Genomic DNA, 17,361 nt, shown 5'->3' on the forward strand with positions numbered 1-17,361 from the left:
ATAATGTTTCCACCCAAACAACCCCCTGAGCGTCAGGTAACCTGTCAGGGATTGGCAGACCTGTCTACATGTCATTTCCCTGACCATATTCATATAACTTTCCTTCTGTATAACAATGCATGAAGTGCACACTATGGGGAAATACATCAAAGTGATTTGAAGCATTTATATCATAAGTGTGCTATGGACTTTATATTTAATAACAGTACAAATTGAAGGATGTGGATTGTCAAAAAGCAATGAGTGGACAATAAGTAAGGGGTACATTTTAAGGTAATGTGTTTATTTTAAAACATGTAATTATCCAATATTTAAGATGGTTGTCATAATTTAAGGAAGTGATGATGCAGTGAGTTTACCATACACACGTGATTATTGAAGAGCATATTTTAGATGTTCTCTGTGTCCTTACATATAAGAAGTCACATGTACAGTTGGCTGAGATCATTTACAGTTTAGATGCTCCAATATACCTCAGCTGGGTCATCCCATTTTTATAGCCTTAAAGTGGAATTAAAGCAAAACTTTTCTTTTTGCAAATTAGTAAGGGAGTCAGTTTTTTGGCCACCTGTGTCTCATTTGGGAAGTTTCCCTTCACTTCCTGTCCCATAGCCAAAGAGTGAAGTGAGAGGAAATCCCTGGTGTCCTCATTGGAAGATTTCCCTCTTTTCCTGTTTTAGTGACATCCAAAAATTTGTGATTTTATCTCACTGAAGGTGATAATGCTAAGCAGGGCATACGGTGTGTGTGTGTATGTATGTATATATATATATGTATATATATATATATGTATGTATATATATATATATATATATATATATATATATATATATATATATATATATATATATATATATATATATATATATATATATATATAGAGTAAATTTCCCTAATAGGGAAAAAGATATCAGTTAAAACCTGACAGTTGTAATTCCTAGCCACTCTATCAACTCTAAAAAAGATTTGCCTTTATGCTTTGATTTATAACACAGGGCTGGCCTGTACACTAACTACCCTGGACACAGAGTAGCTGTGTAACTAATGCAATAAATACCAATGAAGATCTTGGCTAGACTGTAGGCAAAATCCCGTGCAGCCAATTCCATAAAGTTGCTTCCTTTTGTTCCTGCTGATTGAGTAAAGTCTTTCAGATGCTGCAGAGCTTGCAATAACCTTGCAGTAGGCTGTGACAGTTCGGGTACATTAGATGAGGCTTCTAGATTCTCCTGTGCAACAAATACAAGTTCAGTTTGTTTAGATCATTCATATACAAGCAATGCTTCTATGAGGACTATATAATATTTATTTTCATTTTGGATTAACCACTTGCCCTCCTGAGGATTTACCCCCCTTCCTGACCAGGCCATTTTTTGCATTACGGCGCTGCGTTACTTTAACTGACAATTGCGCGGTCATGCAACACTGCACCCAAATGAAATTTACGGGGTTTTCTTTCCCATGAATTGAGCTCTCTTTCGGTGGTATTTAATCGCCTGTGCGATTTTAATTTTTTTTATTTTTTGCGCTATAAAAAAAAAAAAAGACCAACTATTTTGAGAAAAACAATATTTTTTACTTTTTGCATTTAAACATGGCCAGTAAAAAAAAATTGAAAAAAATCAAATATCGTCATAAATTTAGGCCAAACTGTATTCTGCTACATGTCTTTGCCAAAAAAAAAAATCCAAATACATGTAAATTAAAGTTATATCGTTTACAAATGGCAGTATAGATACCGGAATTTTTTATTTTATTTTATTTTTTTTAACTAATAATGGCGGCGATCAGTGACTTATAGCGGCGTGCATTCTGATACTGGGGGGAACTGACTTGGTGTCACTAACATCCCCAGTGACACCAATACAGTGATTAGTACTAAAAAAAAGCACTGACACTGTACTAATGGCACCGGGCAGGTTAATATGAGGGGCAATCAAAGGGTTAACTATGTGTAGGGTGTGTTTTACTAAGGGGCAGTGGGTGTGTTTTACTAAGGGGCAGTGTGTGTGTATGTGTGTGTGCGCACGCTTCACTGTAAGCACACTGCTCTGGATGGCTGTGCTGTGCACAGGAATCCAGTGCAGTGTGCCCAAGCCAACAGGGAGGAAGTAAACAAAGCAGTCATCCTTCTCGTGGGAGATGCTCGGTAAGCACCGATAGAGCGCGTGCCCCCTACCCAGAAATGCGAAAAATCAGGTATATATACACGTGATTTTGCGTACCCCTGCCGCCCTGTAGCAGTATATCTGCTATAGGGCGGCGGGGAAGCGGTTAACTAAACTGTACTAATTATTTTGTTTTTGCACTTTTGCAAGTGGTACAGTAACAATACAATCTTATTATTAGTACTGAAACTATTATAATTCGATTATGAAAATAGTTGTCAAGTATTTTCATAATCGATTAGTTGCTCAGCCAATTAGTTGGCCTGCATACAGAATGCATTATTTGTTTACATATCAGAAAATACAGTGCAGCACACATACAGCTCAGTACACCATTCATATATGTCAGTAAGTGCCTGAGAACTTGTGACCATGTGAGGACCAGTGCCATGTGGGATATGTAGTCCAGAGCAGGAGAAGAAAGTGAACGATTCTAAAGATGGAAGTTTTTTTAACCTTGCAAAAGGGGCAATCTATTTTATACTTTGCGGTTTGCGATAGGGGCACTCTGAAGGCAGGAGGAGCTAGAAGCGCCAGTGGTGGACACCCAGAAGAGGTGAATCAGGGCTCCTCTGTGCAAACCCATTACACAGAGCAGCTAAGTACAACATGTTTGTAGTTTTAAAACAATCCATGATTTACAATCAGAGCTCTGTGAAGGGCAGATCAGCGTCTGAACCCAGAAAAACTGGAGGGTAATAGGCTGGAGGTTTTATATATAAGTTATATATTATTTCTTTCACTGTTTCACAGTATAAATGAACCTTTTACAGTAGTGCTTATCTTTTTAATATATGTCACTATAAAAGAGCTAAACCATACTGCTGCTACTAAATGTCTTATGCTAGACATACACGTATCAATTTTCAGATAAGAATATTCGTACAAAAATTCTTTGTACATTTGAAGAATGGTGTTCGAAAATATCACTTGCTTTTAACATTGAATTTGAAAATGAATTTATTCTTCGAACAAAAACCTACACACGCTGTCCGAAAATTTGTTCAATTAAAAAAAGTTTCTGCTCCTTCGAATTTTCCCATCACTGTGGTCTAAAATGAACATCAAATTTTTTTTTTTTTTGTAATGAACATAGAATTGACTTCACTAACTATTAGACAATCGAAAGAACGTTCTTAAAACAAACCGTTTTGAAGGAAAAATTTGTTCGTGTATGGTCAGCATAAGAGACAGCAGGTACAGGTTGTTTGTATCAAGCTACCTACCTATGACAAGGGAGTCCTGTCATGCATGATATATTACAGTCCTGTCTGAAAATTTGCAAAACAGTGTTTTAGGTCATTTTACATTTGTTTTTTTATTTAAATAAAATTTTGATCTATGAGTCTGATAAGTACCAGATTCAACCTCTAATAGTGTACATAATGTATATCTCTTCTGTCTGTTATTCTGATGAGATATCTTGTTTCCCAACCATAACCAGCTGGTTATTTATATTTACCATGGCATATAGATATTCAAGAATAAATTGTCTTTTTTAAACTTTACATATTAAATAAATTACACATTAAAAAGTTTGCGGTTTTTATGCGATTAATCGAAAATAATCTGCCAACTAATTGATAGTTGCCACCCTACATATTATGCAGATTTTTAGCAACCTGCAGCTGTGTGATTGCAATATAGCTTACCTGAACAGCTGAGAAGAAAGCACTAAGTACCTGACCCTGACTCTTGATTACTGACCGGAGAATATCTAATGATAGGATGTTAGTTGTCCCTTCCCAAATTGTCAACACCTGTAATGGGGTATGAGAAAAAGAATAAAAACATAACATAATAACATGTAATTTTTGCATATTGTATTGTTTTATATCTCTAGGAATGTCTTACCTGTGCATCTCTCAGCATAGCTGGTAAACCAGTGTCCTCCATGTAGCCCTGTCCTCCAAAACATTCAAGTCCCTCTGATACAACAGCAACAGCCTAGAATGTAAATATGTACGCATGAGAAGATATGCATGTCCCAAATTATGTAATGACTGATTGTCTACTTTTATACCTGTTTCCCAGTGTATAATTTGGCAATGGGAGTCAGCAGCCGGAGGAGATGTTGGTCCTGCTCTGTTGCCATGTTTGTTTCTTCCAATCCTAACAAGCGTGCAACTTCCATTAAGAGAAGAAATGCACCACGTGCCTCTACCTATAAGAAACAAGAATACCATTTTAATGTACTTTTATAGAGACACTGTACTTCTCACTGTAAAATCCTTTTCTTTTAGGGACACCTAAAAGTTTTTGCTGTTGAATTATACTACTGCCTACAGGATGAGTGGACACTGGCAAAAAAAACAAATGTAGGCCAAACCAAGATATCTCTCCTGTTTCCAAGCATGCATAAGAAGGGCGTGGATGGGGCTTGGGTCTCTCCATTGACATCAAGAAAAGCATTTTACAGTACAAAAATCCTCATCTCTTTCTCACCCATTGAGGGACACAGGAAGTCAGAATGTCCAAGACCAGCCCAACTAAGGGGTTAGCAGATAAGCAACAGCAAAACAAAATGCTAACAAGCCCACAACCCCCCCAAAAAAAACCCTTAAGCCTACCTGCAGCTCAATAAGCCACATATTGGCCCTTACACCCAAAGCTGGCATCAGATGAGACCTGAATTACGTCCAAGTAAAGGAGGAAAACCATCTTTGGATGAACTAGAGCCAGACACAGGGTCAGAAGAATAACCTGGTTAAGACAGAAGGCCAAAAAACCTTAGAAAGAATGGAAGTTCTGGGCATCAACACCAGCTTGTCCTTGTGCAAGTCCAGATATAGTTCTTTACAAAGTAAGGCCTCCAGTTCAGATATTCACTTTGCAACGTTAATGACAACAAAAAAAGCCACTTTACCAAGTAAAGTATGATGTTGACATTTGGTGACAGACTTTATGAGACGTAGACTTCCTAGCTTTCAGCATCATGAAGAAAAAACAATTCAGTTATGCCTCTGCCCTTGCCAGTGATCGTGAAGCAGGGTGGTAAGCCTATCACTGAGACAGGAAATCTAGACAATCTGGAAGTGTCTATGAAGCTTCCATCAGGAGTTATATCAGGTGGAACTGCCACATTTGCTTGTACCAAAACAAAACTATGAGGATTACTGAAATGGCCTCCATCTTAATCCTGCAAAGCAGACAAGGAAGGAACCAAGGCTGGAATGTGAATTTCTGCCTAGGACAGGATCTACTCTACCTCTTTTGCAATATGGTTGATGTATCCCACTGCCATGGTGTTGTTTGAGAAAATCCTGGATTGGATGACCCCCTAGCTGTGAGGTTCAACTTCGCAGGGACAACCAAACTGTATAAAGTTCCAGAATGGCACATACAATATGCAGAAGATGCAGAAGAGAGTCACATAATTCCTGGACTGACAAGTATGAATCTAGGAGCAGAGAATCAGATTTTTCATGGAGAAGAAAAACTCTGGCTTGAGTTGTGTTGAGGATATTGTTCTCAAAGCGGGGGGGAAGTGATGTGTTAATAATGACTTCAGAACAGTACATCGAATGGTAATATAAATCGAATGGTAATGACAATACTAGGTGGTATAAGAAACTCTCTGATGTAATGGATGCTCAATTCCAGAGGGAATTACTTGAAATGATTGGTGGAGATCTTATGGGAAGAATTATTGATGGGCAGAAGGCTGATTTTTTAAAGTTAAATTTACAAAAAGACCTGTATTATATGACCTGCCCAAAGTTCATAAGAATGAACTTCACAAGGGTCACAAGGACCCCCTAGGAACACCTATCATATATGGGAATGCATCTTTGATGGCTAACAGTATATACAGTACATAGACTCCTTTTTGAGGTAGCATGGGGAGGCATTGCCATCTTATGTAACGGATATCTCTCACCTTATTTCTTTAATCAAGGAAATCTCCCAAATACTATGTTACATGTTGGTTTAGATGTGAAGGCCTTCTTCAAAAGTACAATGTGTTTCTTTTTAATGGGTTGCACTACTTCCAGATACAGGGGACTTCGATGGGCACAACTTCTGTGCCCTTGCATGCATACCTGGGATGGGTAAAGGAAATCTGGTCTATGATCGATGTACCTGTACTATATTCTTACTTCGCACGGGTATACGGATATTTTTCATCCTTTGTACTGGTGATGATGGGTTTGTTAAGGGAATTTGTTGGCATACCTAACATATATAATTTATTATGTACATTGGAAGTACCAGACAACTCCTTTTGGAATTGAAAATTTGTAAGGACGAATGTGGTAAGCTGTGTATATATCCCTATACTGTAAGACAGCAGGTAATACAATACTGCAAGCATGAAGTGGTCATCCTAGATCCTTCAAGTGTATTCCTCATGGAAATTACATTAGAATACACAGGAATTGTAGTCGGGATGAGGTGTTTGAGGAGGCGGCAAAAGAGGTAAGGAACGACTACGATAGTGTGGCTATAAGAATAGAGTTCTTTGTGAGGCTTATAAGAGAACAAAGTTGAATGAGCAACCAGTGGTCCCGAGGAGGCAGACACAAGGGGATGCAGTCAGACTGATAATGACCTATTGAAATCAAAATGACGTCATTGCATGGGTATTGCAGAAACATTGTAATACACTTGATGAGGATAAGAGACTTTCCAAATGTATTACTACAGGATCACAGATTGTATATAAAGGGGCAAGATCATTAATAGATAGATTGGTATCAAGGGAATATGATAGTCACAAGAATAAAATATATTTTAAATATAAAGGAACTTATAGACATAAGAAATGTGCACTTTGCAAGTTTCTCTCAACATATGCATCGGTAACTACTCCTTTGGGATACACTTTAAAAAATAAGCACTTTGCCAATTAAGAAATGGATGGAAAGCGAGAAATTTGATTGCTTCTGTGTTCCAAATAACAGGGTAATTCTCGGTGCTCAGCCCAGATAGTCCACTTACAAAGAGAGAGAGTCTTTAGACACAGGGCAAGTGCTGAGGCAATGCCACAGCTCTTGACCTCAAAATGTCCCTGCAGCATTTACCAGTCCTTGATGTCTGCCAAAAGTGCCAGAAGCAGAGCCCAGTGCCCAAGGGTCGCATTCCAAACTAGCCTCACAACATCCCATCCAGCAGAGTCTGGGTACAGCACTCCATAGCTAGTATAGCTAGGATGAGCTTCCATGTACAGTCCAGCTTAAGCAGCGATGTAGTGAGTAATTTTGATTAAAGAAACCCAAAGAAAAAAAATCTTGTGGAAACATTGTTTCCCATCAGAGCTTAAAGCATATTTCCACTTTTGCAGCCAGATTGAGATAACACCTATTTTATATCTGTTACATGTTCTCATTCACATAGCATACCTTAAAAAACATTTTAAAATTGCAGCTTATCTTTCTTAGATGTTCTGTTCTGGAAATTACAGTACTGTAATATTTTACTAGTTTTCTTTGTTTATGTGAGGGCTGGGACAGCTGTGTTTGCCATAATTAACCCTGTCTGTACTGTGTGCAGTTAGAGTTTAATGATCAATTGTATACTAGATTTGAACACTGTCTGTTTAACAAATTGTTAAAGGTTACATAGCCAGGCTTTTTGCACTGTATGTTAATGAGAGGAGACAGCCTGTCCTTAGAACAGACTGACTTTGACATTGTTCAAAAATCCCTGAAGCCAGCCATCAGACTGTCTCCTGGGAAACATCTAAAAGGTAAGAAATATGTTTTAACAAATTGGTATAATGTGTGAATGGGAACACAAACATATAGTGGGGTTTTCTTAAATTTGATTGAAAAAACAGTAGTACACTTTAAGAAAAGATGTTCATCCTCCGAGGACACTAGCAAAAACTGAGGCATGCTGGGGTTATCCTGAGCTGACCTACACTTTTTTTTTGTCAGTGTCCAATCCTCCTGTAGGCAACAGTATGACTTAAAGAGAACTAGGAAAGCAGGCCAAACCATCCCTCTTTGTTCCCATAATAGTGGCTGTAAGGCCTGTGTAGAGTACATATAGTGATATCGCCACCCAATAATTTGAAAAGTGCTGGCCTTGACTTTGCAACACTACAAGTGAAATGGTACATGGCGTGTACATCAGTCAAAGGGATTTTGCTTAAAAAGACAGCGTTCCAGTTGATACAAATGAAAAATACCAAAAATTAAAAAAAAAAAATACAAAAAAAATAAATAAATAAAAACACATTTCTTAGTTTCTGTTGTACCATTTTGCAAATAAACAATCTTTCTTCATATATTTCTGCCAAAATGTATTCTGCTACATTTCTTTGGTAAAAATAACCCAAATCAATGTATATTATTTGAAAATTGATCAATCCTGATGTACTGATGGGGCTCAGAAATGCCAGGACAAATACACCCAAAATGACCCCGTTTTGGAAAGTAGACAGTCCAGAGTATTTAGTAAGAGGCATAGTGTTTTTTGAAGCTGACATTTTTTGGAAAATTAAGAAATTAAATAAAATGTTTTTTTTCACAAAGTTGTCATTTAACCTCAAGCTTTGCAGATGTGGGCTAAAGTATCTGTACGTCAACCCGTGTCAATGGCTACTGTGCGGCTCATCATTGCCATACTTCTTACCAGTTTCCTGATCACTGTCATACCAGCATCTTGATCACCGCCATACCTCATGCTAACTACCAGATCACCAGCATACCCCATACCAGTGTCCTGATCACTGCCATAAGGCATATCAGCGTCCATCATTTTTTTTCAAAATGTTCGGTATTTTTTCATTTATACAGCAAAAAATAAACCCCGCGGTGATCAAATACCACCAAAAGAAAGCTCTAGCTGTCTTAAAAAAATGATACAAATTTAATATGGGTACAGTGTTCCTCAACTGCCCAATTGTGACTTAAAGTTAGTGCTGAAAGTGCTAAAGATAGTGCTGAAAGTGGAAAATAGGCCTGGACTGGAAGGGGATGAAAGTGTCCGGACTTGAAGTGGTTAACAAGTTATTTCTCACACAGAACATTGGTATACTTATTACACCTCAAAAAACATTATGCCTTCCAAGTATGGGGATACCACATGTGTGGGACTTTTTCACAGCCTAGATGCTTAGAGGGGACCAAAATACAAGGAGCACCTTTCAAAGAGCATAAATTACGCATCACATTTCCTGACTACCCAACACATTTTTGGAGGCCTTGGAGTACCAGGACAGTGGAATCACCTGCAAAATTACCCCAATTTGGAAAATATAGTGTGTCTTTTGAAAATTTAATTTTTCACCGCAAGCTTCTGGAAAATGTACTAAAGAAAATGAAAATGTATTTTTTTAATACAAAGTTGTCAATTAAGATATTTCCAACACATATCATAGGCCTACTTAGAATTACACCCCAAAACACATTCAGCTACGCCTGCCTAGTATGGCGATATCACTTGTGAGACTTTTTTTTTTTTTTTTTTTTACAGCCTAGTCATATAGAGGGGCCCAAAATCCAAAGAAACACCTTCCAGCGCACCAGGTGCATAATTCTTGGAGGTCCTAGAGCACCAGGACAGTAGAAAAACCCACAAAATTACCACGTTTTGGAGAGTGAACACCCCAAAGTATTTTTAAGAGGCATGGTGATTCTTTTGAAGACTTCATTTTATTGCCACAAGTTTTTTTTTCAAAAATGTGGGAAAAAAAATATTTTTGCCACAAGTGTTTAGGAAGATGTGGAAAGAAAATGAAAATGAATATTTTTACACAAAGTTGACAATTTAATAAGATATATCTCACATGCAGCAAGGGCCGCTACTCCTCCCGAGTATGGCAATACCACATGTGAGACTTTTACTTTGTCTGGATTGATGATGTACCAGAGAATGTATCTTGTATGTCACATAAATCAACCAATTGTGTGAAAACCAATGTACTCTAAAGATCACTTCTATAAAAGTGGTCAGGAAATACAGTGTAGTGTAGTGTAGTGTCACCTACAGCAGTCCCAGTTCCTATAAGCCAAACAATATTAATCAACCTTTTCCTCCACCTATCTATAAAAACTCCTACATGAAACAAGATAAATATTAAATACAAATAAATCCTATTCCAATAAATTCTATTCCAACCCCATCGCATAAATATTCCAAAAAATTACCAAATAAATACTAGATGATAAATCATAAAAAATACATCAAAATAAATAAATAATAAAATGTCCAAAAAATTTCAGGTCCAATCAATCAATAGTCCACAAAAAAATCTCTTAGTCCAGTGTGTTGAACTTCAATTCTCATATCAATCCTCGTGAACCTCAAAAAAACGAAAACTATAATAGTGTATTACCTTCTAAATAACTAATCCATATAAATACCTTAAACGTGTATAAATACAATATCAGTGCAAACAATGGACAAGTGAACCAAAAACAGATTCAACTGTGAAAAACACGTGAATCATGCAAAACAGTATTTTGTGTACACTCCAACAAAAAGTGAAATTGAAGTGCAATTCGTGTACACACACACACAAAAAAAAAAAAAAAAATATATAAAATTAATCAAAATATATTAAATAAATAATAAATATTAAATAATGAACTCAATATCATCCGATAAATAAAAATAAGACAAATCAAATACATTGGTGAGCACTCCAATTCATACAGTGAACACTCCGTGACCACCTCCCAATAGTGAGACTAAATACAATTACCCTCATGAAGTAATCACAAGCTTATGTGGATATTCCTGGTCAATATAGTAACCACTTCCAAGCTTAAATTCACTTCAGTTGCCCATCTTCCATATTCCTTTTGAAGCAAAAGGGAGACTTATAAAGGTATGTATTTTCAAGCAATGTAGAAATATTATTTCTGAATGTAGAAATATTATATATACAGTATATATATTTTTATTTATTTTTTTTTTTTTTCATGTACACGAGTTGCACTTTCATTTCACTTTTTGTTGGAGTGTATACAAAATACTGTTTTGCATGATTCATGTGTTTTTTCACTGTTGAATCTGTTTTTGGTGCACTTGTCCATTGTTTGCACTGATATTGTATTTATACACGTTTAAGGTATTTATATGGATTAGTTATATAGAAGGTAATACACTATTATAGTTTTAGTTTTTTTTGAGGTTCACGAGGATTGATATGAGAATTGGAAGTTCAACACAGTGGACTAAGAGATTTTTTGTGGACTATTATTATTATTATACAGTATTTATATAGCGCCAAAAAGTTTGCTCAGCGCTGTACAGAGTAGTGGGGGACAGTACATGAGACAATACAGTAACAAAACAGTATACGAGGGGTTCGAGGGCCCAGCTCTTTCGAGTCTACAATCTAGGAGACTATTGATTGATTGGACCTGAAATTTTTTTGGACATCTTATTATTTATTTTGATGTATTTTTTATGATTTATCATCTAGTATTTGGTAATTTTTTGGAATATTTATTCGATGGGGTTGGAATAGGATTTATTGGATTAGGATTTATTTGTATTTAATATTTATCTTATTTCATGTAGGAGTTTTTATAGATAGGTGGAGGAAAAGGTTGATTAATATTGTATTTACTTTCAAGGGTGAAAGAAGTGTCACTTTTCTTTAAGGGCCGATTATAGTGATTATTTCACTTAGGTGTGCCGAGGTATTGTTATTTACTTATTATAAGCCAAACAAGCCTATCTTACTGGGACATGACTGCCCCTAGGAATGCCAAATTCACTAGCCTGGTGTCTCACAGGAATATAGCCAGAGGGATGTGCAGATGGATCAGTTTAGGCCGCAGGCATAGACATGGTCAGCAAACAGACAAAGGATCAGTCCAGGCAGCAGGCAGAAATGTGGTCAATAAACAGGACAGGGTTAGTACAGGCAGAGGCAACACTGCACTGGTGTGATGGTTATCAGGGACAATATGACTGGTGTGGCAGCGAGCAGGGACACAGTAACTGGTGTGGTGATGATTAGGGATACAGTAACTGGTACGGCAGTGATCAGAGACAATATGACTGGTGCGATGGTGATTAGGGATACTAAGTGGCTGGCAGTGATTAGGGACACTGACTGATTTGATGGTCATTAGGGACACTGAGTGGGTCGCGGTGATTAGGGACACTGAGTGGGCGGCAGTGATAAGGGACACTGACTGGTTCAACGGTGATTAGGGACACTAAGTGGGGGCGGTGATCAGGGACACTGAGGAGGTGGCAGTGATTAGGGACACTGGTAGTGCACTGCGGTGATTAGAGACACTTTGAGTAAACGGCGGTGGTTAGGGACAATGTGAGTGGATGGCAGTGATTAGGGACGCTGACTTGTGCAGCGGTGATTACCGTGGTGGTACCATGATTGGTGATTCGCTGTTTCCTGTGGAGGGTATGTCCTCATGGAACTAGAGATCATCTGCCCAGTTGTTTATGTACATTCGCCAGGCACAAAGTGGTTAAAAATATTCCCTCCCCTTTCCTCTTACTTGTCCTGTGTACCCTGTACAAAAATGATCTCTATAATTACCTATTTTTAATCTGGTCCAGTCACATGATTGAGCAGTCCTGGCCCTCTTCAAAATTTTAGCAGTAATTATATATATACAAAATAATAGCAAATACTTTACAAACCTATTGTTGCAACTCTATACTAAAAGAATATATTATGGGATAGCGGTTTCTAGTTTCATACCCCATGATATGCCCCTTTAATATGCAATATTTAATTTGACAAGTACAACATTCAATAGAACTCACCTCCATCCGTGCCATAGTCTGTATATGAAGTGGATGGTCCTTTATCAGCTTGCCAAACACAAATCGCTTTGATGCATATTCTCGTGCCAAGTTGATTATTCTAAATTTAAAGTATTTTTTAAAATTAATTTACAGATACAGTTTATAGATATACTGAATGTTATAGATCGATACCTTCTCATTGAAGCTGCTGAAAAAATGGCGTTATGAATCCGAGTGATGCTCAGCATACTGGAAATTGAAGCCACACCACGGCCTTCAGGAGAAATCTGAAGTTGCAAAACAAAAAACATCTCTAAATATAGGACTTTATATCTGTTATTTCAATCAGTCATCAACAGCTAAACAGTTCATACAACTGTCAGCCTTTTGAAAATGTTTAAGTTTAATCTCTCACAAGTACGGTAAGTTTATGATACTGAAGATCAGACAGACACACTGTTCGAATATCTCCTTCCACCACCAAAAATAGGGAAATTCACCTTAGTTAAGTTAATGCAGCAGTACAATGCTTTGGACAAGAAACCACTTTCTCAGATGAATTACTGCCTCATGGAAGGGATACATTCCTGAAACATTGTGCTGTTACATTCTCTACTCTTCAAATAAAGGGATCTCTTGATAAATAATAGAGTTCTGACTGGTGTTACTTTTACAGTAGATCAGGAAGATCAAACTATACACTTCACTGCTTCCTTCGCCCCTCTATGGCACCCACCACCTCCTCCTATTACTCCACTCTCCCACTGACCCAAATACCTCCACTAGTGGTTTCTCACGCTCCTGCACATCCCGCTCCCATGCCACCTTTCTCACCCTTCTCCTCCTCATAACCGCGGGGGACATCTCCCCGAATCCTGGCCCTCCACCACCTCCCTCACCCGCACAACATCCTCCCGCCTCCACGTCTCGCCGCAACCCCTGCAACTTAGTATCTGTCCCCCTGCTCCCTAAAATCTCCCCTCCGTTTTCATGTGCACTCCTGAACGCCCGATCGGTGTGCAACAAGCTTACTGCCATCCACGACCTCTTTGTTTCCCGCTCCCTCAACCTCCTAGCGATCACAGAAACCTGGATCCAGCCCACTGACTCTACCTCCCCTGCTGCACTCTCCTACGGAGGTCTCACCTGGACCCACTCACCCAGGCCCAACAGTCGTAAAGGTGGTGGGGTTGGTCTGCTCCTGTCACCGCAGAGCACCTTCCGAGTCCTCCCAAACCCCCCCTCCCTATCCTTCTCCTCCTTCGAGGTCCACTGCGTCTGACTATTCTCCCCAACCCCCCTGAAGATTGCTGTGATATACCGGCCTCCTGGATCCATACCCCGCTTCCTGGATGACTTCTCCTCCTGGCTACCCTTCTTCCTCTCCTCTGAGCTACCCACCATCATCCTTGGGGATTTCAACATCCCTGTCAACCTTGACAACCCGGACACATCCCGTCTCCTCCACTTAACCTCCTCCTTTACACTTGCACAGTGCATACAATCCACCACCCACTCTGACGGTAATATCCTTGATCTCGTCTTCTCCAACCGCTGCGCTCCCCACAACCTCACTAACACCCCCTTCCCTCTCTCTGACCACAACCTGATTACCTTCTCTATCTCCTCGTCCTCCAACGCCTACCCCTCCAAATGTCACACTACTACCAGCCGTAACCTCCGCAACCTTAACCCTGCCTCCCTCCACTCTGCAGCTGATCAACTCCACGATCGCATCCTCCCCCTGTCCTGCCCTGACTTGGCTATGACCGCCTACAACAACGCACTCTCAACAGCCCTTGACTCACTAGCGCCTTTAACCACACGCAACACCAGACCCCGACCGCTCCAGCCCTGGCAGACTGATCACACCAAAACCCTCAAACGACACAGTCGTGCCCTGGAGCGACTATGGCGCAAAACCAAATCCCAACAAGCCTTCACCCGCTACAAATCTGCCTTCCACACCTACACCTCCTCCCTCCATGCTGCCAAACAGGCCTACTTCTTGACCCTCATCAAGGCCCTCTCCTCCAATCCTCGCCGACTCTTCTCCGCCTTCAACTCTCTACTCTCTCCACCCCCACCTCCACCCAGCACCTCACTCACTGCCCCTGAGATTGCCAATCACTTCAAAAACAAGATTGACACAATTCGCAAGGACATTGCCGCAACTCACACACCCTCTTAACCCGTCCCCTCTCACACAGCTACCCCCTTATCCCCCCTCCCCCTCGACATAACCCGCAGGGACTTCGTCGCTGCTCAAACTCTCTCCAACCCCCTTCACCCTCACTCAGCTACCCCCTCATCACCCCTCTCCCACGGCCCCACCACTGCTCTGACCTCCTCTTCCACCCCACCCTACATTCCTCATACTGAAGCTCCCCCAACACTTCACACCTTTGACCTTACTACCATCGGGGAAGTCTCCAAGATCCTCTCTGATGCCCGCCTCACCACCTGCCCCCTCGACCCTATCCCCTCACAACTCCTACGACCTCCTTCCCCCTCCATCCTACGCTCCCTCACCCACATCTTCAATCTCTCCCTCTCCTCCGGCACTTTCCCCTCCCCTCTGAAACATGCACACATCACCCCCATACTTAAAAAGCCCTCCCTGGACCCCAATGACCCGAACAACCTCAGACCCATCTCCCTGCTCCCATTTACATCTAAACTCCTCGAGCGCCTAGTCTACACCCGCCTATGCTCTCACCTCAACGACAACAACCTCCTCGATCCCCTACAGTCCGGCTTCCGTCCCCTACACTCCACCGAAACTGCCTTACTCAAACTCTCCAACGACCTGCTAACCGCCAAAGCTAATGGCCACTATTCAGTGCTCCTACTCCTTGACCTCTCTGCGGCCTTCGACACAGTCGACCACCCCCTCCTCCTCAAAAAACTACACTCCCTCGGCCTCAGAGATTCTGCTCTCTCCTGGCTCTCATCCTACCTGTCACAACGCTCCTTCAGCGTTACCTATAATGCTACCACCTCCCCCTCACTCCCCCTCTCTGTTGGGGTCCCTCAGGGCTCTGTCCTCGGGCCCCTTCTCTTCTCCATCTATACCTCCTCCCTTGGCCAACTCATACACTCTCACGGCTTCAACTACCACCTCTATGCCGATGACACACAAATCTATCTCTCAACCCCCCACCTCACCCCCTTGGTCTCAGCCCGAATCACACACCTACTGAGCGACATATCAGACTGGATGTCACTCCACTTCCTTAAATTGAACCTCTCCAAAACCGAGTTTCTTGTCTTTCCCCCAGCCAGGACACCACCCCCCATTGACTTCTCCGTCACATCCAACAACGCTACCATCAAACCCGCCCTGCAGGCCAGAGTACTTGGTGTCATTCTGGACTCCAACCTATCCTTTCAACCCCAAGTCCAATCTTTAACAAACTCGTGCAGACTCCACCTCCGCAACATCGCCAAAATCCGCACGTTCCTAACCCCAGAAACCACTAAACAGCTCATCCACTCCCTCATCATATCACGACTCGACTACTGCAACTCCCTCCTCACTGGCCTGCCTCGCCGCTGGCTATCCCCGCTTCAGTCGATCCTGAATACGGCTGCCAGACTCATTCACCTTTCCAACCGCTCTGTCTCCGCCACCCCCCTCTGCGAATCCCTCCACTGGCTTCCGATTGCGCAACGGATCAAATTCAAAATCCTAACGCTGACGTACAAAGCTGTCCACCATACTGCCCCGAACTACATCACTGACCTAATATCCAAGTACCGCCCAGCACGCACACTCCGCTCCTCACAAGACCTCCTTCTCTCTAGTTCCCTGGTCTCCTCCTCCCATGCCCGCCTCCAGGACTTCTCCAGGGTGTCACCCATCCTCTGGAACTCCCTGCCCCAACCCATCAGATTATCACATTCTCTCCTCTCCTTTAGGCGCACCCTGAAAACCCATCTCTTCAGGGAAGCCTACCCCACCCCCTGCTAACTTGCCGACCTCCTCCACTCTTCCTACCACTCCATCCTCCACAGCTATCTCCTCCTGTGCCACCATCCTCTCCCTCCTAGATTGTAAGCTCCAAGGAGCAGGGCCCTCAATCCCCTCATGTTTTGCATTGTATTGTTCTTGTTCTGTCACATGTTCTGTCCCCCTTTGTAATGTACAGCGCTGAGTGAACTATTGGCGCTTTATAAATACTGTATAATAATAATAATATACACACAGCTGAATTACTCACTTGATTCCCATAGGCAGATCCCAATGAGATTCAACCTGATGAGTTAAGCTGGGTATGAAAACAGTTTTTTCCGTTCAATCAGCAGGTTGAATAAATAAAAAAAAACTGACAGATCCCCATATCAATACAAAACTATGTTGATGCAGGGATCTCTCCCAATGTGCTATTGTATTGAGACAGCAGGGACTGCAGGAGAATACACTGCTGAGAGCTTGCAGCTTTTGGCTACAAGCGCTGATCAAATGCTGGTTTTCCAGCATTTCCATTCACAGAAGAGTACACACATACCT

At 41.0% G+C, this 17,361-nt stretch overlaps 1 protein-coding gene across 3 annotated transcripts in view; it reads right to left on the reverse strand.

The window, feature by feature from the left end:
- LOC149443666 (acyl-CoA dehydrogenase family member 11-like) overlaps positions 1–17,361 on the reverse strand; it is a 94,419-nt gene that overhangs the window by 16,257 nt on the left and 60,801 nt on the right. For all 3 annotated transcript variants that reach the window (XM_089655463.1, XM_089655465.1, XM_089655464.1), the window contains exons 8-13: positions 13,041–13,135; positions 12,867–12,966; positions 4,192–4,332; positions 4,023–4,115; positions 3,821–3,928; positions 1,058–1,229 (exon numbers count right to left, since the gene is read on the reverse strand). In XM_089655463.1, the coding sequence (XP_089511589.1) occupies positions 1,058–1,229; positions 3,821–3,928; positions 4,023–4,115; positions 4,192–4,332; positions 12,867–12,966; positions 13,041–13,135 (709 nt within the window). The remainder of the gene's footprint in view (positions 1–1,057; positions 1,230–3,820; positions 3,929–4,022; positions 4,116–4,191; positions 4,333–12,866; positions 12,967–13,040; positions 13,136–17,361) is intronic.

This window comes from Staurois parvus, unplaced genomic scaffold, assembly GCF_062004578.1.
Source record: "Staurois parvus isolate SC_StPar_1 unplaced genomic scaffold, SC_StPar_1.0 ptg000840l, whole genome shotgun sequence".
NCBI lineage: Eukaryota > Metazoa > Chordata > Amphibia > Anura > Ranidae > Staurois > Staurois parvus.